Source organism: Oncorhynchus gorbuscha, linkage group LG25, assembly GCF_021184085.1.
Source record: "Oncorhynchus gorbuscha isolate QuinsamMale2020 ecotype Even-year linkage group LG25, OgorEven_v1.0, whole genome shotgun sequence".
Classification (NCBI taxonomy): domain Eukaryota; kingdom Metazoa; phylum Chordata; class Actinopteri; order Salmoniformes; family Salmonidae; genus Oncorhynchus; species Oncorhynchus gorbuscha.
Genome location: NC_060197.1, coordinates 35,213,991 through 35,239,468, shown reverse-complemented (window position 1 = coordinate 35,239,468; position 25,478 = coordinate 35,213,991). Strand labels below are relative to the sequence as shown.

General features: G+C 43.1%; 2 protein-coding genes across 4 annotated transcripts; both read right to left on the bottom strand.

Annotated features, from left to right (window-relative positions):
- Positions 1–7,215: 7,215 nt before the first annotated feature.
- aco1 (aconitase 1, soluble) lies at positions 7,216–19,466 on the bottom strand. The gene is made up of 21 exons (XM_046328881.1): positions 19,325–19,466; positions 17,503–17,643; positions 17,114–17,282; positions 16,759–16,896; positions 15,782–15,851; positions 15,421–15,604; positions 15,009–15,148; positions 14,552–14,723; positions 14,108–14,208; positions 13,715–13,831; positions 13,374–13,533; positions 12,967–13,102; positions 12,501–12,585; positions 12,150–12,306; positions 11,735–11,859; positions 11,385–11,489; positions 11,000–11,142; positions 10,571–10,718; positions 10,164–10,286; positions 9,295–9,480; positions 7,216–8,974 (listed from the first exon to the last, which is right to left on the bottom strand). The coding sequence occupies exons 2-21, from the start codon at positions 17,627–17,629 to the stop codon at positions 8,858–8,860; spliced, it is 2,703 nt and encodes a 900-aa protein (XP_046184837.1). The 5' UTR covers positions 17,630–17,643; positions 19,325–19,466; the 3' UTR covers positions 7,216–8,857.
- A 1,594-nt stretch (positions 19,467–21,060) lies between these two features.
- On the bottom strand, positions 21,061–24,603 carry LOC124014315 (U2 small nuclear ribonucleoprotein A'-like). Of its 3 annotated transcripts, none has more exons than XM_046329161.1 (5): positions 24,502–24,603; positions 22,954–23,244; positions 22,360–22,542; positions 22,043–22,120; positions 21,061–21,487 (listed from the first exon to the last, which is right to left on the bottom strand). In XM_046329161.1, exons 2-5 carry the CDS (start codon positions 23,136–23,138, stop codon positions 21,343–21,345), a joined length of 591 nt encoding a protein of 196 aa, XP_046185117.1. In that variant the 5' UTR covers positions 23,139–23,244; positions 24,502–24,603; the 3' UTR covers positions 21,061–21,342. The 3 variants fall into 3 exon arrangements, with proteins under 3 accessions (XP_046185117.1, XP_046185119.1, XP_046185118.1); XM_046329163.1 differs by having other exon boundaries at positions 22,360–22,539; XM_046329162.1 differs by having other exon boundaries at positions 22,954–23,188; positions 24,502–24,564.
- Between the last annotated feature and the right edge of the window lie 875 nt (positions 24,604–25,478).

Here is a 25,478-nt window from a genome sequence, read left to right as displayed (position 1 = left end):
CCCTGACCGGTTGCATCACCGCCTGGTATGGTAACTGCTCGGCATCTGACAGTAAGGCACTACAGAGTCTAGTGCATACAGCCCAGTACATCACTTGGGCCAAGCTTCCTGACATCCAGGACCTATATACTAGGCGGTGTCAGAGGAAGGGCCAAAAAAATTGTCAGACTCCAGTTACCCAAGTCATAGACTCTTCTCTCTGCGACTGCAAGGCAAGCAGTACCGGAGCGCCAAGTCTAGGACCAAAAGGCTCCTTCACAGCTTCTACCCTCAAGCCATAAGACTGCTGAACAATTATTCAAATGGCCACCCAGACTATTTACATGATTAGCTATGCATAGTCACGTTACAAATTACCTCCACTAACCTGTACCCCCGCACATTGACTCGGTACAGGTAACCCCTGTATATAGCCTCATTGTTGTGTAATTTTATTGTTACTTTTTGATTTTGATTTTTTTTTACTTTAGTTTTTATTTAGTAAATATTTTCTTAACTCTATTTCTTGCACTGCATTGTTGGTTAAGGGCTTGTAAGTAAGCATTTCACGTTAAGGTCTACCTGTTGTATTCAGCGCACGTGACAAATAACATTTTGATAACATTTTTAGATTTTGATTTGCATCATTTGGTACAGCAATTGGAACGCACCCGACCCCCGCAAGGCACTACAGAGTACACAACTGGGGCCGAGCTCCCTGCAATCCCTGCCACACAGGACTTATTTCTGTTCCACCTGCTAGACGGGAATAACCGCTCCCCCTCACAGCAAGTCCACATATCCCTCCAGAACATGGATAACGGTTTGTGGACAGACAGACTACCAAATGGCACTTGTTATGACATGAGTTCATTGTCAGTGCTATAGCCACAATTTTTCTGGAATAATTTCCGTCTTCGTGAAGCCAGTGAAAACCAGTCGCGCCGAGCGTGTGGTTCTGACAACAGACGTCCTGCTGGTGACAGATGGTACAGACAAACCCAAGGAGCTGCTGTACATGGTCACGGTCCCACCCCGAGTACATCAAACACCCCGTGGTGGCCATCAGCTCCTTCAGCCAGGTGGACATCGCTGCCAACCTGGTGGGCTACGTCCACAACAACAGAGCCACTGCACCGCTGGAGACACCACAGTAATGGCAACACCACTTCCAATCTATACAATTACTCTCTTTGGGGTCAATTCTAAGTTGATTTATGCACACCTAAATATCCTGTGCAATCACTTTTTGTATTACATTTAGTGTTCATTCAGTGCCAAAAACTGGATATACCTGCTTTTCAAAATATACAACCAAAAAAATTATCAAATGCATTGAACAATGCAAGCTAGGTACAATAATACCCTAGGTTCACACCCACAACCTTACCTAATATACAGGTATATTTAGTATCTATTGTTTATGAATGATAAGGTCTATTGCCTTACCCAGGTCTTTAACGGGTTTGTAGTCAGCAGCGGCAAGGCCACCTGTAACGGCACCCTGGAGATCTCTGTGGAGACCACCGGCCGCATCCTGCCCTTGCTGGCGTGTAACGGCGGCCTAAGTGTCCCCCAGGATTCCTCCATGGCAGTGACCCCCGACGCCCTCGCCCTGTCTGACTCCGACACCCCACGCAGTGACCTCCTGTTCTTCTTGGCACAGCCTGCTCCGGGACGACGTCCCGTTCACTGCCGGGAGTAACTTCACCCAGTGGGACCTGCTAGAGCTGGAGGTGACCTACAGGCATGGGGGTGGCCCCTCACAGATGGGCCGCTTTGCATTCACGACCTCAGACACTACCAACAGGGGCATCTTGCTGGAGGGGTGGGTTCAGATGGAGCCTGAGTACTTCACCATTCAGGTAGGACATACTCATCTGCATACACACCTCTGCCCAGATATTTAGCTAGAGGGGTCGATTCATACAGGTATAAATCAGCACAGCAACTTCTTCGTTAGTAATGGAATCTAAATAATAAGTAGGTTTCAATGGTACCTATTGAACATGTTCCAGATGGATCCGTTGGGAAGCTCGAACCCTGAGGTAGTGCAGCCGCTGTCTCTGTGGAAAGCTGAAGTTCTGTCTGACGGTCGCTATGACGGTCGCTATGGGATCGACCTCTCGTCCCGGGAGCTGAGAGCGCAGGACGCCTGCACCGAGGATGAAGGCCTCACCTTCCACATCCACAGACCACCATACTTCGGTTACCTGGACAGCACTATCACAGGTGTGCCCCCATATCCAGGGGCTTGAGGCCCCCTTCCCTCAGTTGAATATTTGATTTGACCTCACTCATAATTCATCTAAATGCATTGAGTTTGGCCATCAGTGCCACTTCAAAGAACGACAGTTACCATAGCCTGTAAACAGGGTAATTGTATTTGCTCTTCAGTAAACTTTGCACTGTGCAGTTGCAGGCAGCTTTGCCCAGCAACAAAGGGAGGGACCAGAGCAAGAGGACTATTGTGTAGTTCAGCAACGGAAGCTCTGTCAGATAGCCTGGAGTTCAGAGTGTCTGATCCTCTAGGGAACACTGGACCCTCCCACATGTAAGATGCTGCTCTGTGCACCACACAAATAGTATTAATATGGTCAGTTAGGGGAGGAGAACCAATGGTCACATACATACCAAATGCCAATTTCTATGACAGTATATGAAGATTTGGTAAATGGTCCTCGACGATTGTATTAGTCTCTTTATGTGACATATGTACTGTGTTCTTGTAATGAAAGAAGATACCATCACACTGGACCAACTTGGAAGGACAATGCACAATCCTTGGTTGGTGTGTAAAACTATTTTTTGCCCCTCATGGCTCCCTGCTACAGACTAGAATTGAAGTGGTCTCGCGTGGAGCTGGTTGTGTCTGAGAACCAGGGCGCTGACTCACTGGACATCCTACAAAAGGCAACTTGGCAGAGTCCTCATACATCACCCTCAAGGTTTCTGATCTGTCCCTTTTTAAAAACAGTCTATGATTTTTTTTACCAAGTCCTGTCATCTAGGGAATCGAGTGATAGATGGCACATTAAATGAATTATAGTGAGATGAATGTCACTTTTGGTATCTCTTTTTCTTAATATCTTAGGTGAGAGAAGTCACAGCGATAGCTGGAGAGGAGTCCTTCCAGCCTAATCCAGTTTGATCCTGGTGTGTATGGCTTTGTAGTGGGATGTTGAACTGCCATCATAGATTAAATTGGAAACTAAAACCTCTGCTCTTTATGAAGGCGTGTCCAAAAGGAGCAGGCAGATGGAGACTACCCAAGACCAACTGGAGGAGGCGTAGGAGACATTTGAATTGACTGGTGTCCCCTGAGGAGGCCGTGCTGGGCAGCACCTCCAGGGCTCAGGAAAAGATGAGCCTTTTGGACAGTCATGCTGGCGTAACAATGTGTTTGTCTAAATTTGTCATCACATTTTCTTTTAATACATAATATGTATTTACATCAAGAAACATGATCTACCATGATAGATTCACTCCAACTACTCCCTTGAGCCTGCTTGTTGTGTCCGTATCCTACAGAAGTATTGACATTTATTGTTTAAATTGAACCTTTATTTAACTAAGCAAGTCAGTTAAGAAGAAATTCTTATTTACAATGACGGCCTACCCCGGCCAAACCCTCACCTAACCCGGACAACGCTGGGCCAATTGGGCGCTGCCCTAGTGGATTCCCAATCACAGCTGATTGTGATACAGACCGGGGTCGAACCAGGGTCTGTAGTGACGCCTCTAGCATGGCGATGCAGTGCCTTAGATCGCTGCACCACTCGGGAGCCCAGAGGTCAGGCCGGCTCCTATGCTGCAACGTGGTCTCCTGGAAGCCTTGGGCTTCCACTAACGAGGTAATCAACCTAAGATGTATAGTGGAGGCTGGTGGGAGGAGCGGGCTCACTGTAATGGCTGGAATGGAATCAATGGAACAATATGAAACATATGGAAACCACGTCTGACTACATTCCATTTACTGTACTCAGTTTCAGCCGTTACAATGAGCCTGTCCTCCTATAGCCACTCCCACCAGCCTCCATTGACCCATATAATTGACCCAATTGTGTTGTGAATATCATACGTAGACTATTTCAGGGTTGAGTATGGGCCAGTTTCCTAGACTAAGCTTGATATGTGTCAGGGAAACCGACCCTGTATGTCAGTTGTTTCATGTTTCAGTAACCTGGCCATTCCTCCTCACCAACACAGATGGTCAGTGCGCAGAGTGTGTTGTAAGGGCTGGACTTATCACAACGGTTACTGCCACTTCCATAGTCTGTAGCACCGAGCGCAAGGCGACATGGAGCGCTGTCGTCAGGGAATGCAGGGAGAGGTGAGAACAGGAGGGGAACATGTAACCTATTTTGATAGAATGTGCATTTCTGTTGTAGGAAACTAAAGTTTCTTATTTTTCCTGTGGTTCAGGTCACCAAGCCAATCTGGTGGGCATTTTCTCCAAGGCTGATATGGACTGGCTGTTGGACTTAAGTGGATGGAAACCATTCTGGATAGGTCAAATAAGTATCCTGTTCTATCTCCATTGGCTGAAAAGTGACTCAACATGCATGAGTGTGCGTGTGTCTACATTACCTCACTCACTGTCCTCTCCATATCTTAGGACTGACCAACAGTGAGTGTAGGGGACGCTGAGGGTTGGTGAGTGGAGAGCCCGTCACCTACACCAACTGGAGGGAGAGCCCGCCCAGAGGCAAGAGCACCAGGAGGTGTGTTCTGGTGTTGAGGAGGGCCAATCGGCAGATCAGAGACTGTAAGACGGGCAGGGGACATCGCTACGTGTCTTACGTCAAGACGTGAGCCAAGAGGGATCTCTACGTTGGATTCATGATATGAAACAGAACTATGATTATTTCCACTGCCGTTGCAACAGGAATGGAGCTGCTCCTCAAGACAAGCTACATTCATACAGCTAATCAAACGATTACCTAAAGGTACCAAAATAAGTTAATATGGTACTACAGCAATAGATTAATGAAGAGGTCAGCTTCAATTAAAGAGTTAAAGTAGTAGTGCGTTGCAAAATCAAGTCAGCAAACATGTCACAGATGCACCGCTGAAGCTCTCAAAGTCATATACACTCTGTGGCCAGTTTATTACGTACACCCATCTAGTACCGGGTTCGACCCCCGTAGACATGAAGGGATGCACCTGGTCAGCAACGATGTTCAGATACGCAACAGCCTGTACTGTTGCCACCAGGCAGGATGGGTCCATGGACTCACGCTACTTATGCCAAATCCTGACTCTGCCATCAGCATGAAGCAACGGGAACCGGGATTTGTCAGACCAGGCAATGTTTAACCACTCCTCAATAGTCCACTGGAGCCGCTTCTTCTTGTTTTTAACTGACAGGAGTGGAACTCGGTGTCTACGTCTGCTGCAATAGCCCATCCATGACAAGGTCCAACGAGTTGTGCGTTCCGAGATGCCGTTCTGCGCCGTTATTTGTCTGTTTGTGGCCTGCTTTCACGATTCTTGCCTTCCTCCTTTAACCTCTCTCATTAACCAGCTGTTTTCGACAACAGGACTACCACTGACTGGATGTTTTTATTTATCCCACCATTCTCGGTAAACCTTGGACCCTGTCGTATGTGAAAAGCCCAGGAAGACGGTCCGTTTCTGAGATACTGGAACTGGCGCATCTAGCACTGACGATCATACCACGCTCAAAGCTGCTAAGGTCACTGGTTTTTCCCCCATTCTAACTTTCAATAGAACAGTAACTGAATGCCTCGATGCCAGTTTGCCTGCTTCAGGCCTGCCAACCCTGTCCAACTTTTTAGAGTACCAGACACACGTGCCGAATTGGGATTTTGTGCGCATGCTGTTTGAGTCTGGTCGCTAATCAACACAAAAAGCAAAATAATTTTGAAAACATAGACTCAAAAACAAATGATCGCATCGACACAGGCCGCAAACTGGCTACACAAAGCTTAAGTAGGCTACCGCAAAGGGAATCTGAACTCTGTTCGCTAGAGGAGTCCGGTGTTTCAGCCTATGTAAAGGTGCCTATTGTATTTCTTTGCAGCGCATACATCATTTCAGATTTTCGAAATTGATAACATCTACAGAAGCATTGCCTCTATAGCTAATTCCGGACACTAATTTATTCTTCATTGCACGTCTTCTAAAATCCCGACTCCATTTAATGCCAAGATGTTTAGTTATTTTTGATTATACTTTTGTAATGCGGATCATAATTACAGTTAGTCTATCAGGTTGCGTGGAAAATACAACTATAATGGGACGCAGAATTAAATATATATCAAACTCGCACAAATGCGACCCGTTATTTTTCGTATTTGTATTTAATTTCTTTCACTAGCAAATGCGAGTGAACTGCTGGCACTTTATAGCCCACTGATTGTCCATCCTATGTTTGTTAACGTTACTTTGAAACAATTAGTGTTTACCTTTCCACAAGACACGGAGTCGAAAATGGATTTGTCAATGTGTTTACGTACAGCTGACAGTCGGCAAACTCAGCATCACAACAAACAGGAGGGGCAGACACGTCGAATAATGACGTTTTAATCTCCATGTGTGTTGCAGCCCGAAAATAGGGTTGTTAGATTCACTATGTGGATTTTTTTATATATATATATATAAAAAAAAAAATTGGGCTCTAATTCATTTCTGCGTACGTGGACAGATAACTGCGTGGTTGGTACACAAAATGCGTGCATGTTGACAGGTCTGCTGCTTTATTTAGCAAGATAGGCCACGTGACTCATGGTCTGTAGGAGCGAACCTTTTCGTCAACCTGCTCATAAGCACTATTCCAGTGCTTTAAAGGGATAGTACTCTCAAATTACATGAGTTTCTTTACCTTTAGAGATGTACCGTTCACCTGTGTACCATTATACTAATTATTATTATAGAGAGCTGTAACCGCTGCACCGGTCATCTGTGTGTGAGTAATGGATACCTCGTGTACATTCTAAGTGTTATTTGACCTCAGTCTCAGTGGTAGCATGGCTGTATTCAAATGTACGTCCATGATGGTAGCAAGGCATAACTGGGTTTGTAATACATTGTGATATTTGCACCATTTTAGACAGTTATTGTACAGATTGTATTTTCAAATTCCAGTTAAATGTAATTGTGTGTGCAATTCTTAAAATGTTATATTCCAATCCAGTGGTCTTCATTGCATTTCTTAAGAATAGGCTACAGTATGCTAGTAATGCACAATTATTGACAAGTGCTGCATTTGAGTTATGTAGAAGTTAAAGTTTATTAGAGGCAAAAGAACCGCACACCTGTTTAGGCGAGGTGCTGGCTAGCGGAGAATATACTTTGAAGACAGCTTGTCTGTCGAAATGTGGTTATTCAATTCTTGCATCTGAGGTCCTAATGTGCAGCTCTCCTTTAAAAAAAAACATTCCTGTCTAAAGTCATAAATTAATGTGTATTAAATTTGACAAATGTAGTCTTACTCTGCCCCGGAGCCATTTCATAACATGATAGGGGACAGCAATATGGTGGATATGTCCAGTTATTTGCGGAAAGAAAAACAGGAAGGACGAAGACAACCACTAGCCCCGGTGTGGCCTTGTAGCAGACTCCTTCTGCTAACCTTGGGGGGAAAATATACATTTTATCCATACCACAAACAAGTACCTTCTGAAAAGAATCTCAAAGTAGGACTTCATTCTTATTGATATAAACTATTTGGTCCATTAAACCCCAAGTGCTTAGAGAAAATATGAATTCTCGCTTCAGCTAAGAAACTTCATGCAGGAATTCATGATTACATTAATTTGATTTACTAGCCTCCCTGTCACACCGGCAACTGGGAATTAAGTCCAGCCACACTCACCAATAGGGTTGCACAATTCTGGTTGGTGTATTCTAACAGATTTCTGGAAACGTACTAAAATGTTGCAACCCTACTCACCAACAGTAGTCAGTACCTACTGTGACAAAATCATATAAGTCCTATTGCCAACATCAACAGGTTAAGAAAGAAAAGTGGATTTGTGAAACACACAAGACTGAAATTAGTGATCTAGTAAAAACAGAGGCTGGATTTAAGAGACGAGGCATACGCACAATATACTGTTCCTCTCGTAAAAGGCGAGGGTTAATGTCAACTTCACCATTTAAGGCAATTCAACTTAGGTACTCTAATTGCATTCTAATAAACTATGCTGGTCTCTTTTTCATAATACAAAGACAACACCCTCGTTGTCAGGAGTCAACCTATTACAGTGTCTTGGGTTAACACCTTATTCCCTATACAGTGCACACATTTTGGTCACAAGTAGTGAACTATGAAGGGAATAGGGCTCCATTTCAGAAGCAGCCTATGTCTGCTTCACCACAGCAGCAGTTTATAATAAGACATGAAATCAACAAATACAACCCTGATCGGAACAGATGACCATGACAGGCAGCTTTGAACCAACGATGGTAACAACTGGACAAGACAGCCGACTAGGTTTGTGTGCATGGCTAGCTAATGTTAGCATGGACGGTGGGAGGGATGAGGGTGGGTGAACCACTGGTTTGGCAACAAAGAGGTAGGGTGGTTACATCATACGAGACCTGGGTTAAAAAAGTATTTGTTTTCTTTCAAACACTTTAGCTGGGCTTGATTAAGAAAGCAAAGACTATTTGAACCCAGGTGTACATCATACCAGTGTTAAATGTGTTGTGGGGTACTTTGACTCATTCCATCATTCCGACCTGCAATGGATCAAGTATGGAACCAATTAATGCACTAAAACACGTAAGATTATGTAAACCAAATGTTAAAATCGAACAGAAACAGAGAGGGAGACTCAGCACATTCTGTATCGCCATCTACACGGAGGATTTTCGTGTTCAGCGTGACTTGGTCCCAACGGCGTGCTCTCTAGTTCTCAGACATCTTGCGGATCATGTAGTTCAGGATGCCTCCGTTGTGGAAGTACGTCAGCTCCACGTCCGTGTCAAACCTCATCCTCACCTGGAATGTTTTGCCCGTGTCGAGCTGTGACGGAAGGGAAAAAGAGCGGTAGGATATTAGGATTAACTGCTGTTGATGCCATATGTTCCAGGAGTAAGCTACCCAGCTAAGTATACGTTTATTTAACACTACAAAATAATAGTAAAATATGACCACATTACTATATACAAAGTATTGCCACAGAATCACAGTACAGAAAGTGAACAGAAACTACTAAGTTCCATTTGTTAGCTGTGTCATGAAAGGATCTAGAAACTCCTGCAAAATTGACCATATGAATGATTGGTAACCTTTCCTCAGTCCAGTATTTCCCATCCCATTTTATCATCAGCAGGCAGACCAACCTTAATGTCAACAATCATCCTGGGTGTGAGTGGCTCAGGGATGACCACGGTGTAGCGCTCGCGTCCTGTCAGCCCCAGGCTGTCTGCCGTGTCCCCAGCCAGGTACTCCAGAGGAATCACCCCCATTCCCACCAGGTTACTGCGGTGGATTCTCTCATAGCTCTCTGCCAGCACCGCCTTGATTCCCTGGGAGAGGGGCACAGAAGAGGGGTATCATGGGGGTATCCCTGCAGCCCGCCCTCCGAGAAACTCTTAATGATACATGACTGCCATGGCATCATCCAAGTGGGGGCTTCATTTTGGTAGTAGTGAAGGAGTAGCTAGCTACCTACTTACTACAGAGTCCATGGACTGCAATGGCTTAGCGAAAACTGCATCTGACTAAGTTATACTATGGAGAAGCCAGAAACAGTGAGACACCTTGATGAGACCGCGCTTCCTGCCTGCCTCTGGACTTTCTCTCCCAGCTTGACCACCTCCCTCAGATGACCACTCAAGCCATGAACTTTCTAATGACTGTCCATCTCATGTTTCGCTAAATGACTTGTGCTTTGAGGCGCTTTGAAAAGTTGAATAAATTATTATTCAAGAGTCTTGCATCATCTAATTGTGTCTTTCTCGTGGTGCCACCTGGTGTTTATGGCTTCTGTGTACATTGGCCCTACTTTGAATTGTATGTTTGTTCAATAATATGAAATAACAAATCCACACAGCTCACCAGAATCTTATCTTGGCTAATGGAAAGTATCATGCATTCAAATCCATTTTTTCCATACATTCTTCTAATCTACAACATCATACATTATCAAAAGGTAATGTAAAAAAAGATAACATATCAAAACACAGTTATGATAAGAGGAGAGACAGACCAGGAGGAAGGGACCTTTAGCGGCCCAGTCTCTCGAGCTGCCCGATCCGTACTCCTTCCCAGCCAGGATCATAAGGGGGAGGCCAGCCTGCTGGTAGCGCTCAGCAGCATCAAACACATCCAGCTGTAGAGAAACAGACAACCCAAGAATACACTGAATATTTACACATTGGTTGTCCACTTGAACCAGAGTACATATAACAGCCATACAACAAGGAAACTGCAATATGCGGTCAAAATACAAGAACAAACTCTAAACATACATGTATTGTAAGTTATTACATAAGCAACATTTTTTTTAAACTCATCTGATAATGTAATAACTTTATACATAATCTGGTGACTAAAATTATCCAGAGAATTATTACATTACAGAGATTATTATTGCAAATTATTACAGGGCCTTACCGTTTCATCAGAAGGTAAGTGCAGGGTGCGCGGAGCCTGCTTGTTCAGGAACTTGTTGAAGAGACGGATGTTGGCGAACGTGCCCCGGGCCATCACAGCATCGTTGCCACGCCGAGATCCGTACGAGTTGAAGTCACGTGGGTTTAAACTGCCAGGGCAAAGGATAAGAGAAAGATTAAACCTTTGACCCTTCATATAACTTCACTCTATCATAAACATACTAAAAAAAAACAGCGTTAAATTTCACACTATCATGTGGACCAGAAATGTATACTCTGCTGGTTGGGATATTTTCATTCCGCATGATCCTTTCCAGCACGGTTCCAGCCATGGGGGGTGTATTACCAGGCAAGTACAGCTCAGCTCAGCTCAGTAGTATAAAAAAAGACTATTAGTAATGTGAAATAGTGACTGCTTCCCATCTCTCACCCTCTGCTGGTCAGGTACCGTGCTGCAGGACTGGTTCGGGCGATGTTCCCAGCAGGAGAGATGTGGTCTGTGGTCACAGAGTCACCGAAGTTCAGCAGCACGTAGGCGTTAGTTATGGACTTGGGGGTCTGTAGTTCCTTGGTCTGAATGAATCACCGAAAGATTAAGGGGATAGTTCCGCAGAATTGCATGAATGACAATGACTTTATAATATTAGCAGTTGGTAAAAGTGTCTAGTTGTGTATTGCAGTCTCTTCTTGTCCATAGGCTACCTGGAAATAAATATATATTTATGTACTTTCTCTGAAATATCCCTTTAACATAATCTGAAATCCAAGGGGAAAGAACTCCGACATTACAACAGCATTAGGTTAGTGTGTTGTACCAGTCCATCGAAGAAGGGTGGGGACTTGATGTAGGTGGACTTGGGGTCCCAGGTGTACAGCTTGTCTGAGGGGGCGTTGAGGGCGTTCCAGCGTTCATTCACTTTCTGACAGGGCGGAACAAGGTAGAACAGTCCCATATCAAAACTACAAAGACAACAACTTTTTACACTAATGTACTAACCAAAACCTTGAAAAAGTAACCTATTGACACACATTTTTACACTTCATGGCCTTCTAGAGGCTGAAATGTTGAGGCATTACTTAACCCCCCCACTAATCAACTTGTCTACACAATGAAACCAGGGGGGGGGGGATCATATAAAATTAATATCCAAAGAGTTGAGTTTACCTCAATCTTCTCATAAACCTCTTTGAACATAGCAGGAATGACAAACTGTCTCTCCACAGCCTGGATCTCCTCCCGTGTGGGCCAGATGTCCCTGAGGAAAACCTCCTTTCCTTTGTTGTTCAGAGCTACACCATGAAACAAGAGGCGGCAAAAGAAAAACAACAGAAACCAGTATCAGCACCGACAGCGCAATCTGTTTAAACGTCTTGAGAGCTCCAGGAACAGTGTATGTATGAACCAGTGAAGGCTGGTGTCGCCTTAAAATTGGAGGATTTGGCTCATTGTAATGGGTAGAATTGAACGGTACCACTCAATTAATTTAATTCCACCCATTACAGCCTCCACTGGTGTGAATGCTATATAGAAAAACTACAGAACCATTGACAATTCACACCGTTGGTTTGAGGACACTCACCAATGGGCTCTGTATCAAAGTCAATCCTCACGGTTCCGGCGATAGCGTAGGCAATGACCAGCGGGGGAGAGGCCAGGTAATTGGCTCGTGTGTTGGGGTGGACACGCCCCTCAAAGTTCCTGTTACCTGATAGGATCCCAGCGGCTACTAGATCTCCCTGAAGGTAGAGGAACGTGTGAGGAGCTGTAGCCATTGACCATGCAGGGTTGTGTTCATTAGGCACCCAAAAGAAAACGGACTGAAAACGGGGGGATTAAATGGACCCCCCCCCCAAAAAATTGTGTTTTCCATTGCATGCGCTAATGAACACAGCCCAGGTGTGGGTGTAAAATGTTCAAAGTTAGTAGTTACCTGAGTAATGGCCTCCACCACAGGCTCTGGGAGGGGCCCACTGTTACCTATACATGTCATGCAGCCATAACCCACCACTTCAAACCTGACGGGGGGAAAATAACATATACCGACAAAAAGGAAATTATAAACTGGGTGGTTCGAGCCCTGAATGCTGATTGGCTGAAAGCCATGGTATATCATGGGTATGATATTAGAAAAAAAGTATCATGTTGGTAAGCAGTTTATAATAGCAATAAGGCACCTCAGCAGTTTGTGGTATATGGCCAATATACCACAGAGTTGCACATAAGAACAGCCCTTACCCGTGGTCTACTGGCCATATACCACACCTCCTCGGGCCTTATTGCTTAAATACGTCACACACTGTCATCCTGAAATGAAGGAGGATAAAGAAATTTGGAAAGACTTTTGAGCTGAACCCCTCATTCTCCAGACAATTAGTCTTCAGGAAGGAGTGCCTTACCCGAGCTGGAAGAGGTAGTCCATGACGCCACTCTCCTTTAGGTAGTAGGTGACCACTCCGCTGCCGGGCGACAGGCTGGTCTTGATGTAGGGCTTCATGCTCAGACCAGCCTCGATGGCCTTCTTCGCCAGGAGACCTGAAAAGCAACGCAGAGCCAATTCAACCTTATTGACTAAGCAACTTCCCAGATATGAATCCAATTACAGCTGCTGATAGCTGGGGTGTGTTAATTGGGGCAAGTAACGGAAAACGTTGGAAACATTTTTTTTGCAGCAGAAAACAAAAGGATAACATTTATTTTTGGAGTCCAGGTAGTCCCTCTGTTTCCGTCGATTACGTCTGCTTGGTGTCTAACGAACACAACACAGACAGCGCAGGGTATGAGGTATGGAGCGAGGGATACGTACCAGCCCCCAGCATAACAGAAGGGTTGCTGGTGTTGGTACAGCTGGTGATGGCAGCAATGACCACTGAGCCGTGGGAGAGGCTGTACTCCTTGTCATTGTATTGGAATGGAACCTTCACGTGGTGAAGCTCCGGAGTCACCTGGAAACCCTTGAAGCCTTGCTGCAATGGCACAAGTCCACAGAGTTAAAGCTAGTGGGCTCACCTTTAGAACCTATAGGTTTTCTAACTCTGTCCACACCTCATACACATGCAAATATAAAAAGGGAAGGACTTGAGATAACAGGAAGCTATTAGCATGTAGATACCAAAAGAGTCAGTGTTAAGCAGGTGTCGTCATTACCTTAGCTGCCAGGCATGCCTCAAAGTCAGTCTTCATGTCCGACACAGCCACCCTGTCCTGAGGCCTCTTGGGACCACTGCAGCACGGAACCACAGTGCTCAGGTCCAGCTCATGCACCTGCATAGGATGGAGAGTGGAGGCGGCACAGAGGGAAAATCACAATGAGACCCAAAGCAAAAGGAGGAGATTAAAAGGGAGACTTGCCAATCATTTCACAGATACATTCCAGTCATACACTTGTCAAATCATTTTCAAAACAGAATGACTTCCAAAAGTCCTCATAGCTAGTCTAGCATGCCTGACAATCTTTAATCAAATACATCCAGAAACTACAAGTCCTAATTTCTAAATGACTAAAGGTGTTTGAAAAGGATCCACTGTGGAACAGAGTACCTGGGTAAAGTCAGGGTCCTGGGAGGAGTTGCTGTAGTCTCTGAACATGGCTACTGCTTTCAGATACCTGGTGATGTAATCCAGCTTCTCAGCATCTCTCCCTGGGCAGAGTGAGCAGGGGAAAGAGGAATGAGGAAAGAAAATGAAGAATCCAGACATGAAGTAAATTAGACTTTGCCAGTTACATCTACAGTACCCTCAGGTTTTTAATACTACTATTATCAGCCCCGTTTTACATTTAAAATGTATTCAGAAAGGTTTTTGCCATTACAAAAGGAGAACAATTCCTCCGCTAAGTAGGTGGTGTAACATTCAAAGGCTGTTTGAAAGTTTGCAATTTTAAAAAAAGAGGCCAATGTAATATCTGTATTGCTTTCTATCGGAATCAGAAACATTGTAAATATAAACAAGTGCTGCTCATGTGCATTGGTGTGGATATCTCACCTGTCTGCTCCAGGTACTGAAGACTGATGTGGTCTACAGGGAAAAAAGCTGCAGTAGCGCCGTACTCTGGGCACATGTTGGCGATGGTGGCTCGATCGGCTATGGATAGCTGTGCCACACCTGGCCCGAAGAACTCCACAAACTTCCCCACGACGCCGACCTGGCGCAGGTGCTGTGGGTACAGAGGGGGAGAATGGGACACACAGACAAACAGTGTTTCTATATGACATACACTGGTGAAATGAAATTGCTGCCACTGTTTATCTACAACTAATCTATTCAATACAACTTTATTTCTCCCCTTATCAAATCAACACAATTCTCCAAACCTATAGCATTGATAGGGCTACTTTGCCGAATCATTTCATGCCTTGAGCTACATTGATTAGACAGATTTGTCTAAAAGAGATGTCCATTGATAAAACAGTGGCAGTCGTGGAACCGTGTAACCAGTTACCTTAGTGACGGTGAGGACGATGTCGGTTGAGGTGATGAACTTGTTGGGGGTGCCCTGTAGCCTGTAGCCAATGACTTCGGGGAGCACCATGCTGATTGGCTGGCCCAGCATGACGGCCTCCGCCTCTATCCCGCCCACACCTACAACAAACATGTACGACAGGATTTATTCCAGCTCTGTGCACATTCCAGTAGCATGGCTAGATAGCTCATATTTTCTCAACTACATTTTGGGGTTTGGTTTATTGGTAGCTAAGTACTGCCCACTTGGAACAAAAACAAAAACTCCAGTAATTTGTAAATGCAGTAATTTTGTAATTTGGGTGAACTATCCCTTTTAACACCATTAGTAAAGATTTGAGTCAATCCCATTTATCTTTTTAACAGTGTACATAATACAATCTAGTAATTACCCCAGCCCAGCACGCCCAGGCCGTCAATCATGGTGGTGTGGGAGTCGGTCCCCACCAGACTGTCAGGGTAGTAGTAGCCGTCCTGGTCAAACACCACCCTGGCCAGGTACTCCAGGTTGACCTGGTGCACTATCCCCGAACCGGGGGGAATGATACGCATGTTCTGGAATGCTTTGGAGCCCCACTGTGGAACAGGAGCGGGGATCAAGATCAATAGTTTAGGGAGGCTTGTGGGTTTTATACATGATATTGTTATTGCTATGATTGAAAGAGGGCCATGTGTGTTGTAAATTGTGTGGCCTTTATGAAAGGCTTATGAGTTAAACTACAGGTTTGAATGGTGGACAAAGGGTTTGGATACCTTTAAGAACTCAAATCGCTCTCTGTTTCTGTCAAACTCCAAGTCCTGGTTTTTCTGGAGGCTGTCAGACCTGGAAAAAGAAAAATATCAATTGACTCGATCTGAATTTCTTAAAAACACATAATCAGTAATCAGTTCTCATAAAAGTAAAACATCTAGGAAAGGAGTTGAGGAGTATTTCAGCAATCAAGATATGCAACTTTCAGAATACAGAAATCTGGCCCGCTGGATGAGTTTTGAATCATGATGCAAAATGCATCATTGGGGCCTGATTTCTGTATTTTGAAAGCTACAGTACATATCTTGAAAACTTGATTGCTGACATGCTAAACATTTTGGAACCATATCAACAATTGACTACTGAAACAAATACCAAAATAAAACTGTAGCCAAAAGCTTTCTTTTAAGTTCCAGGTGAAAATTACACAAATGTCATAATGTACATCTCCTAATATGTTTACTTGAAAGTAGAATAAGCACAAAATTACAAATCTGTAAGAAACAGTGTATCAGCGTTGGGAATTGGGAATATTTTGCTTTATAGGTTTACACCTCTCGGGACAAAATAGCAGTTAATATTTGCAACAATGTCAGCTTGGAGACTCACCTACATTGTGACCATGCTGTCATTATTTCAGCGTTATGCAACATTATGATGACTGGTGGTCAACAGAAGTTTCGAAATCTACAGGCTCCACTAAGTCTCTTAAGAGCGAAGTCTAACAAACAAGCTCACCCTACAGAACACTCCACTCTGTGCTTACACATCAGCCTGTGTTTGCTTCATAAATATGTAATAAAAGGTGTAATAAATCCTCCAGCAATTAGCCTGTGTAGCAGTATTTCACTGAAATGACCAGTATTCATAAACTTCTAATTCACAACAATTCCTCCTGAATGGAAATTCACTTAATGTTCAGCCCTACTTTAATTGACCCCCCCCCCCCACACACACAAATCTGACCCCCCACACTTACTTCCTGTTGAAGTCCACCTGGATGGAATGATCAATGACAAGGTCCGCTGGACATACTGGGTTGATCTTCTCTGGATCTCCACCCAGCTTCTTCACAGCGTCGCGCATCGCAGCAAAGTCCACTACTGCAGGCACTCCACTGCAAGGGGAAAGAGACAGGCAACAAATTATAATATAAATCCATTCACTATTCAAAGCAACCCCTTCAAAAAGGGAAAGAAAAGCCACCTCAATTTGGATACCTGCCCATCAGCTTTTCCCAGTTTACAATACAGATAGTACAATGGCATATTTTACCATTAAAGATTTCTCATGAGCACACCTGCAGAATTGATACACCATGTGGTCTAACTCACGTGAAATCCTGCAGGATGACCCTGGCAGGTCTGAATGGCACCTCTACGCTTTGAGTCTGGGTCTGCTTCCAGTTCAGGATGCTCTCCACGTCTGACCGCTTCACCAGGAACCCATCACAGTTCCTCACAGCCGACTCAAGCAGCACACGGATGGAGAATGGCAGGCGGTCTTGTAGGAGGTGGGAAGCATTTCATATTAACCATCAGGTTTGAAGTTCAAAAATAGTGACAGTGCAATTAACTGAAATGTAATTCATGAATCAGAATAAATCTAGTTTGAGCATTTACTCAAATTAACTAAATGTCAGTACATTTCCAGAATTTAGCCTAGTACACCAACCATGCTCACCACCAATTGCCAAAGGGGTTATGGTACTTTGAGATCCTACCATATCTAGGGTCTCCAAGCTTTGAGAGGTTGTAGAACTTGTGGTCGGGGATGTTTGGGTCCAGAGCCTCAACTATGTGTGCAAAAGGATTACTCATGGCTGTAGACTTTCTCCCTCTCTCACACATACACCTGGGGTTACCTGGAGGAAACAATTCAAGGTTCAGTGTCAAAAACTAAAACAGTGGCAACTTCTTATGGATTGACATTAAGGGTTGCCCTATTGCCCAGGGCAAGTGACCTGAGCAGTCTCAAAAGTTGAGCCTGCTCCCGTGGTTGCCCCATTGCTCAGGTACTTTGTAATTTCAAAAAAAAAAATATCTTTAAAAAAACAACAACTTTATAACAACCAAATGCAAAGAATTCCAGTATTCTGGAATTTTCTGTTTCCTCTCCTGTGTGTAGGTGAAAAATCGCTACTTACTGCTTTTTATCTTTTTACAGGAGAACCTGTTAGGTCAAGGAAGTTTCAGCACGGACAGACAGGGAAGTACGATTCCAGCTAAATGCTGGGTATAACAGACCTGAATTAGCCTAGTACGGTGTTCCAAAACACAATATTTCTGGAATACTCTATCCTCTGCTGCGTATTAAATTAGGCTAATCACTCAACAAGTGGAAAAAACTTGAGCATTGTTCAAACTGTGGTTTGAACTAATTCACTACCAATCCCTATCTAACATCCTTTTTATACTCAGGAAAATGCAACCAAATAGCCTACAAATCATGCTTGATAGGAATAGGCTAGAATTATTAGCATAAGCCTATTGCCTAAAAATGAAGATTCTCTGCCAAGGTTGAACAGACAGTGAAACCCGCAAACAACATCAGCCTCTAAGAATGTGTAATCAGAAGTCAAACAGAGTATTTGTGATGTAAGGGTACCCAAGGTTAATACGTGTCCCCATATTTATCTGTGTCAAAGGGGATACCTCTGATAAGAAAGTGCATCTTTGTAGCACCTTTGTGACTTTGAGGACAAATGGAATTGAAGGGAGCGTTAAAAAAAATAACAGTCAACACATGATGACCTAAGATTGCCTTGTGCCGCAATGTACTCTCGCAACTTTCCAAGTACTGCCCTGTTACAGTATCCAATAGCAAATAACCAGATTTTGAAATATAACTCTACATTCTCCAGAACTCCCGGGGCATACATTTTCTCAAGTAAGCGTATGTTAAAATGTTCGTGTGAATGTTAAAGTTGTTAACTAAATGGTTAGCCCAAGATATATCCTAGTAGTGTCTGGAGCAGGTCATTTTTATTTTATTAGAATGGGAAATAGAATGAGATTCTATTATGGGTTGGATTTTACAGGGGGGTGTTAAGCCTGTTATTCGTTACACGATATCTAAGGCAGTCATACTAGCCTGAGAAGTTGATAAAGCTAACGTTGAGGCAACCAGGAAATAGTATCCGACTAAACTCAACTTCAAGATAGTAGCCTAACCCATTGGGACCAAGATTGGGTCCTGAACTGACAGTCTCCCACACCAGACACTGCTAACAACAACAGGCTTTGTGCGGTTCTAGTGTTAAACATGATAATAGAGAGAGCGAGATGAGACATTTAGGGATTTCTAACAGCGGCTAACTAGAACTATACCTACGCCTGGCTAAATTAGTTAGTTACTGTAGCTAGCTAGTTGACTTAGCTAGCTGGCTAGCGTATCTTGCTAGCTTTGAATAGCCATCAACGTCACCGGTTACTAACCAGTTATGCTGAGTCACAGCACTTGCCCTTAATAACTTTAAATACAGTAAATTTACTTTGAAAGCATGGTGAAGATTACAAATAATTGCAAAAAACAGTCACACATACCACTTCTTCTCTTTACAGTTGAAGCGAAGCTAATGTTTTTATTTTATTTTTTTGTTCTGGTCGCTAGCTTATCGGACGCGATGACGTGTATAAGCATTGAATTGCTAACGCTGTGTGTATTGGCCATTGAGAGGCTTTGAAGGCACGGGTCGGTCATATGACACTCCCTAGTACAGTCCGCCATAGGAACTAATGAATGGAATTCTACAGTATTTCAATTAAATGTTTCAAGGACAAAATTACATGTATTTAAGTTTTTGTTGTTGTTGTTGTAGTGGGGACAGAAACATTAGTACCCTCTAAAAAAATACTTTAAGGGAAATGTTTTATATATTTGTAATATTTGTATGTTTAGCTTGCATAATATCATTTAAAATTATGCATTAAAGTGTCTGTAATAGAATAAACGTGTCAAAAACTAATGTAGACATTAATATGTGCATTTCTATATTTTCCTAAATATTTTTTACAACAGTGGGGGAGTTGGCTTCAATACAGCTCCCCCCAACAGTCATCTCGTGTATATATATGAATCATTGGTCCAAAGCTCCAAGACCTAAGTCCACTGATAAGTCCTAGCAGTGAGGGAGTGAGTGACTGACATTTTTTCTTCTTCTTCTGAATGGTTAATAATATGGTTGATAACATCTTCTTCAAATAATGTTGATAGGCAGGTGTTTTTTTCTGACCGATCACTGCTTAGAATCCAATACATGTGAATGTGTCAACAAGCCTAAACCCTACTGATTCTTCATTAATGTGTGTAAAAAAAAACCTGACCTGCTCCCCTCCTCTCTACCTACATTTCCCTCACAGTCCCGTCAGTTTCCCTTGAGTGCTGTTAGTTTGGCTGTTTAGCCTACCTTAGTTATCCACCACCCATCATAGCCCTGCCATTCCCAACCAATCAGAGCACATGGAAAGGCGCATCTGGACACTGCACCCACCCACTCAGGTCAGTGTTATCGTTGTCCGAAGAAAGAAGACACACATTTCTGAGGACTATTTGTATTGTGGACAGTAACAAGAATACCTGAAAGTGGTGGGTGCATCAAATCCATTTGGAGTAACACAAGTCCTCTTCCACCAAGGTTCGCTCCCAGTCAAGATTCATGTTATATGAAAAGTGTGTGTGTGTGTGTGCTGATGAAGAGGAAAAGGAAATAAATACCTAAAAAGAGAAGCATCTGCATTGTTCTGACTAGACATCCTGTGGAGGGTCAAAACCCAAATCACAGTCAGCATAATTGTATTAGTGGGTGAGGGCATTCACAGCCAACCACTCAGATGGGTGAGGGCACACCAGCCAACCATTTTTATAATGTGCATTAAAAGATTATAGGTCACCTTTATAGCTTGATAGCTATTGTCTGACATAATTTGTTACCTACACAATACACAATAGATTGTATCATATCACATGGTAGGTCTAACAACCATTTAAAAACACAACAGAACAGTGCTGTGTATCACTTCATCTTGAATGACACAAGATAAAGATTTAAACTAACTTTTTCAAATAGATAATTGGACACTGTATGAGGAAACAATCCATTTCTCAACCATGCTTGTCATGTTAATTCCATGTTGTCACTCTCACTCTCTGAGTTAGGACTTTTCAATGGTAATTTTGAAAGATCAGTCAGTACACTGGTAATTTGATATCTCATAGGCCTAAATAATCTCTTTTCTTGCCAAAGGCACATATGTAACAGACAAGTAATGACAAAATGACGTTTGAGTGTGACATGGAATGATTTACTTTTGCAAAACATCTTCATTCACAATTTAAATGGAATATCTTCCCTTCATTTCTTTCATGATAATGGAAATTCCCCATGTCCATACAAAATCATAACAAAAAGTATCCCATTTTCATTTGAACAAATAACATGCTGACAATATATTTACAACTGGTGCTAGCTTGCTTGAACTAATCATCTAGCGCGAGAATTAATGATTTGCTCATCTTGATACGTCTTCAGATCAGTTATATAGGTAGCAGTATTAAGGAGGGTTCAACGATGGAGCTCCTTCCTCCTTTTGCTGCCTTCCCTGGTCCTCTGCATCCTATAGGTCTTCTTAGCCTGCGCTCTCTCTTTCCCCAGAACCTCAGTGTCATCCAGGATTGTCAGGCTTGGGATCTGACTGATCACATACTGCCTGTGTGGGAAGACAAATATGGTATATAGGCTAATATTTGACAGCACTGAAAATTATTTGACAGTGTGTCACGCTGTACATTAGCTTACGACTGATTCAGGTTCTTTGGGGCCTCCCGAGTGGCGCAGCGGTCTAAGGCACTGCATCTCAGTACTAGAGGCGTTACTACAGACCCTGGTTTGATCCCGGGCGGTATCGCAACCGGCCGTGATCTGGCTCTGCACAATTGGCCCAGTGTTGTCCGGGTTAGGGGAGGGTTTGGCTGGGGTAGGCCGTCATTTTAAATAAGAATTTGTTCTTAACTTACTTGCCTAGTTAAATAAAGGTTACAAAATGTTTAAATGAAGCTGTCATGGATCGGGGACAAAATGTATCACAGCCAGATATCTATCATACAACATCTGATTCCTTCAGACACCGACTCTGTAACTTATTTAGAGTTATAGAATCATATCCTGCTCCTATTACCGTGTCACAATACATCATTGTCATCTCATTTGTTTTTAAATACACAGGTGCAGCTTTAGTGTATCAGCTGTGTTCACTCAAGCTCACCTGTAGTCTATGTACTGGGGCAGACTCCCTCCATTGAAGTAGCTGGGTGCTGCCTCGTTGTTCATCATGCTGAGGATCCTAAATGAAGTAGAAATATCCAGAGATCAGACAACGACACTTAAAATGGTCTTTAGATTTGTAAGTCGCTCTGGATAAGAGCGTCTGCTAAATGACTTAAATGTAAATGTAAAATGTCTTTGTGGTATGGTGACACACACACACACACACACACACACACACACACACACACACACACACACACACACACACACACACACACACACACACACACTGCCCTCAGTAAAAGCCATTCTTACTTGATGTTGGGAAACTTGCGGCGGATCTCCTCCACGAAGATGGGCAGATTGCTGATCTTGTTCTTGTTGATCCACACGGTGGTGACGCTTGGCATGTAGGGGAACTTGACGTGGGACGAATAGATGTTGCAGTCCAGGATCAGAGTGCTGAGCTGCTCCAGTTCACCCAAGAGAGCTGGGCTCCGTTGGCAGCGGAGTGAAGGAGAGATTGCTTGTGTGAACGTGCAGCGTGTACATATCATGTCAGGATTGGGTTCAATTCCATTTAAATTCCAGTCAATTCAGAAAATTAAACAAATAAAAATTCTCCTTATTGAAAAGCATTTGACGAGAACTGGAATTGGAATTTCAGTATACGTCCTAAATTGACTGGAATTTACATGGAACTGACCCCAACCCTGTTGCATGTCTCGTATTTCTTTGTGTCAGAGAGAGATGTGTTTGTGTTGCTTGTATGCATGTGTCTTCAACAGTGTGGTTTTCCATCTCTGGTGAGTGTATGTACATGACTACAAGTGTGTGTGTCGACTGCGTGTAATATGTGTGTATGTGTGCATATACTGTCTGTGTACAGGGCCCTTAACAGAAGGATACTCCTCCAGCAGGTTGTAGCTGAGGTCCAACACTTCCAGGGTGTCTCGCTGGGCTAGTATGACTTCGTAGGGGATCTCTAGCAAGCCCTGGTAGGCAAAGGAGAGACTCCGAAGCCCCAGCACTGGGCCTGGCTGACCGGGCTGGCTATACTGGCCTGGTGCAGCAGGCAGCCCCTCTGTCTCCATGGCTAAGAAGCCGAGCTACAGCCTCCGAACACCTCACTCCTCGGTGCCAACTAGCCAGATTACCAGGGTATTCAGATACATGACGCCGTAATCCCTCAAATCCACCCTCAAATCAAAACAAGGGTATAATGGTTTAGTTATTGAGAGTACTTACTACCAAAAACATTTTTCTAGGAGTTAAACATAAGCAAGAAGCCAAAATGCTCATTCCGGACCCAAATGTTTTCTGAATAGTACAGGTCATATAACTGACTGACAAAAGAGTTATTACTCAGGCAAACCAGGGTTAATATATTATTTGAAATCTTTCAAATACTTTTAGCTTTGCTTCAGCCTGCCAGGAGTGCCATCTGGTTGGGGTTTGCACTTTTGGGAGATTTCTATTGGTTCCATTGCAACAGGCAAGATCAATCAAGTACAGCTAAAGTATTTGAAATGATTTCAATTAGTATTTAGTCCCTGATCAGCGGGATTGAATGTAAAAGCAGCAGCTGCAGTAGTCCTTCAGGACTATCATTGAATACCTCAACAATTTCCCCTAATTTGTCACCTTTGAGACGTGTTGGTACATCTTGAACTTTGGAATGTTGACATGAGTGAAGAACACCATCGGTCAAAAAACTACACTAACAGAATCCAAACATGTTCTGGCTAGAGGAATAAAATACAGTACTTCACCATCACCGAGGTGATTCAGTTTTCATTCAGTTCACCTAATGACCTTTATTTGTAGCATGCAGTAGGTCAACAGCAGTTCCTGTTCTCATGTGTTATTATAGTCATTTCATCCTTAGATCCAGGCTGGACACTATGAATGATCCACTGTTAGTTAGAAAACCAGACCAAATGCCTGTGCATGTAATTTACTCAGCGGCAGGTAGCCTAGTGATTAAGAGCCTTGTGCCAGTAACCAACAAGTTGCTGGTTTGAATACCCAAGCCAACTAGGTGAAAAAAGAAATCTGTCAATGTGCCCTTGAGCAAGGCACTTAACCCTAATTTCTCCTGTAAATCGCTCTGGATAAGAGTGTCTGGTAATTTTTTGTGCATTTAATGTCAACTGAAGGTAATCAAGGCAGATCCGCCTGGTTCTACAAACATCTATAAATCTTGCCATCGAAAACATCATATAAAAAAAACTATGCTTGTATGGTCAGCAACTCTTAAAAAAAACAATCTACATTGCTCAAGGATAATACGAAGACAGCAGAGCCGTCTCTTAAACTTGTCAGATACCTAGGACCATTAATATTAAACAGGTCAACTTAAACAGACAAACAACTTAAACAGCATTTAAAAACAAAACATACAGCACATTATAAACATATCTATATACAAATAATCATGAATTTGACCCAACTCACCAATATGTGTAGTGAGGTGGTTCAGGCAGGTCTACCAGCTCAGATGCAGTCTGCTCACTGCACATAAAAGGCACTCATTCATGGGACAGCTCTGGATCACAAGATCGAGATAATCACATTGGCCATTAACCCCCTCCTCTCCACAGGTTCTCCCAAAGGCTAAGACCCAGGCCACGTTACTGATAGAAATAGTAATGAACAGAGCTGACATGATTCCTTGTTCCACCTGTCAGAGGCATTTTCATTCTACATAATTGATTTCTATCTGATAGTTCCACAATGTACAGTTATTCACAAACAAAGTAAAAATCCTTCATATAGCTATTCCTCAAGGGACAAAGCACTCCATTGACAAAGGGTTTAGTAAATGTTGAACAGTTTTATTACACAAAATAAAATGTAAAAAGTCATGAGAAATTCTTCCATCTTTGTTTCCAAACACACATTATATTAACCTATCTGTTATAATAGGAAAATAAAAGGCACTTTCTGAAAAGTAACATTTTCACCACATTGGCACTGGCATGTGTTTGGCCACTGCCATAACACCTATGATGGCTATTGTCAGGGAGAGTACTTCATATCCCATACTAAACATGATAATACTGCTTTTAGTCTCTTCTGAATGGCCTACCTTGCAAAATACTTTTGCAGCACAAATTCTTGCATATGCTCTTCTGCAATTTATCACAATAACCAGACAACGCTGAGATGAAATACTTTAGAACACTATAGATACTGCACACTTCCCTTGAAATAAGAAATGTAACATTTAACAGCAATAATTATGGCTAAAATAACACTGAAAATGTAATGATTATGTTACCTATATATGCACGCGCACACACACACACGTTAATAAGATAGGCCAGAGTCTCCCAAACTTGATGGGTACACTGGGTGCAAGTTTTGGTTTTTGCTTTAGTTCTACACAGCTGATTCAAATACTCAGAGCTTGATGATGAGTTGGTTATTTG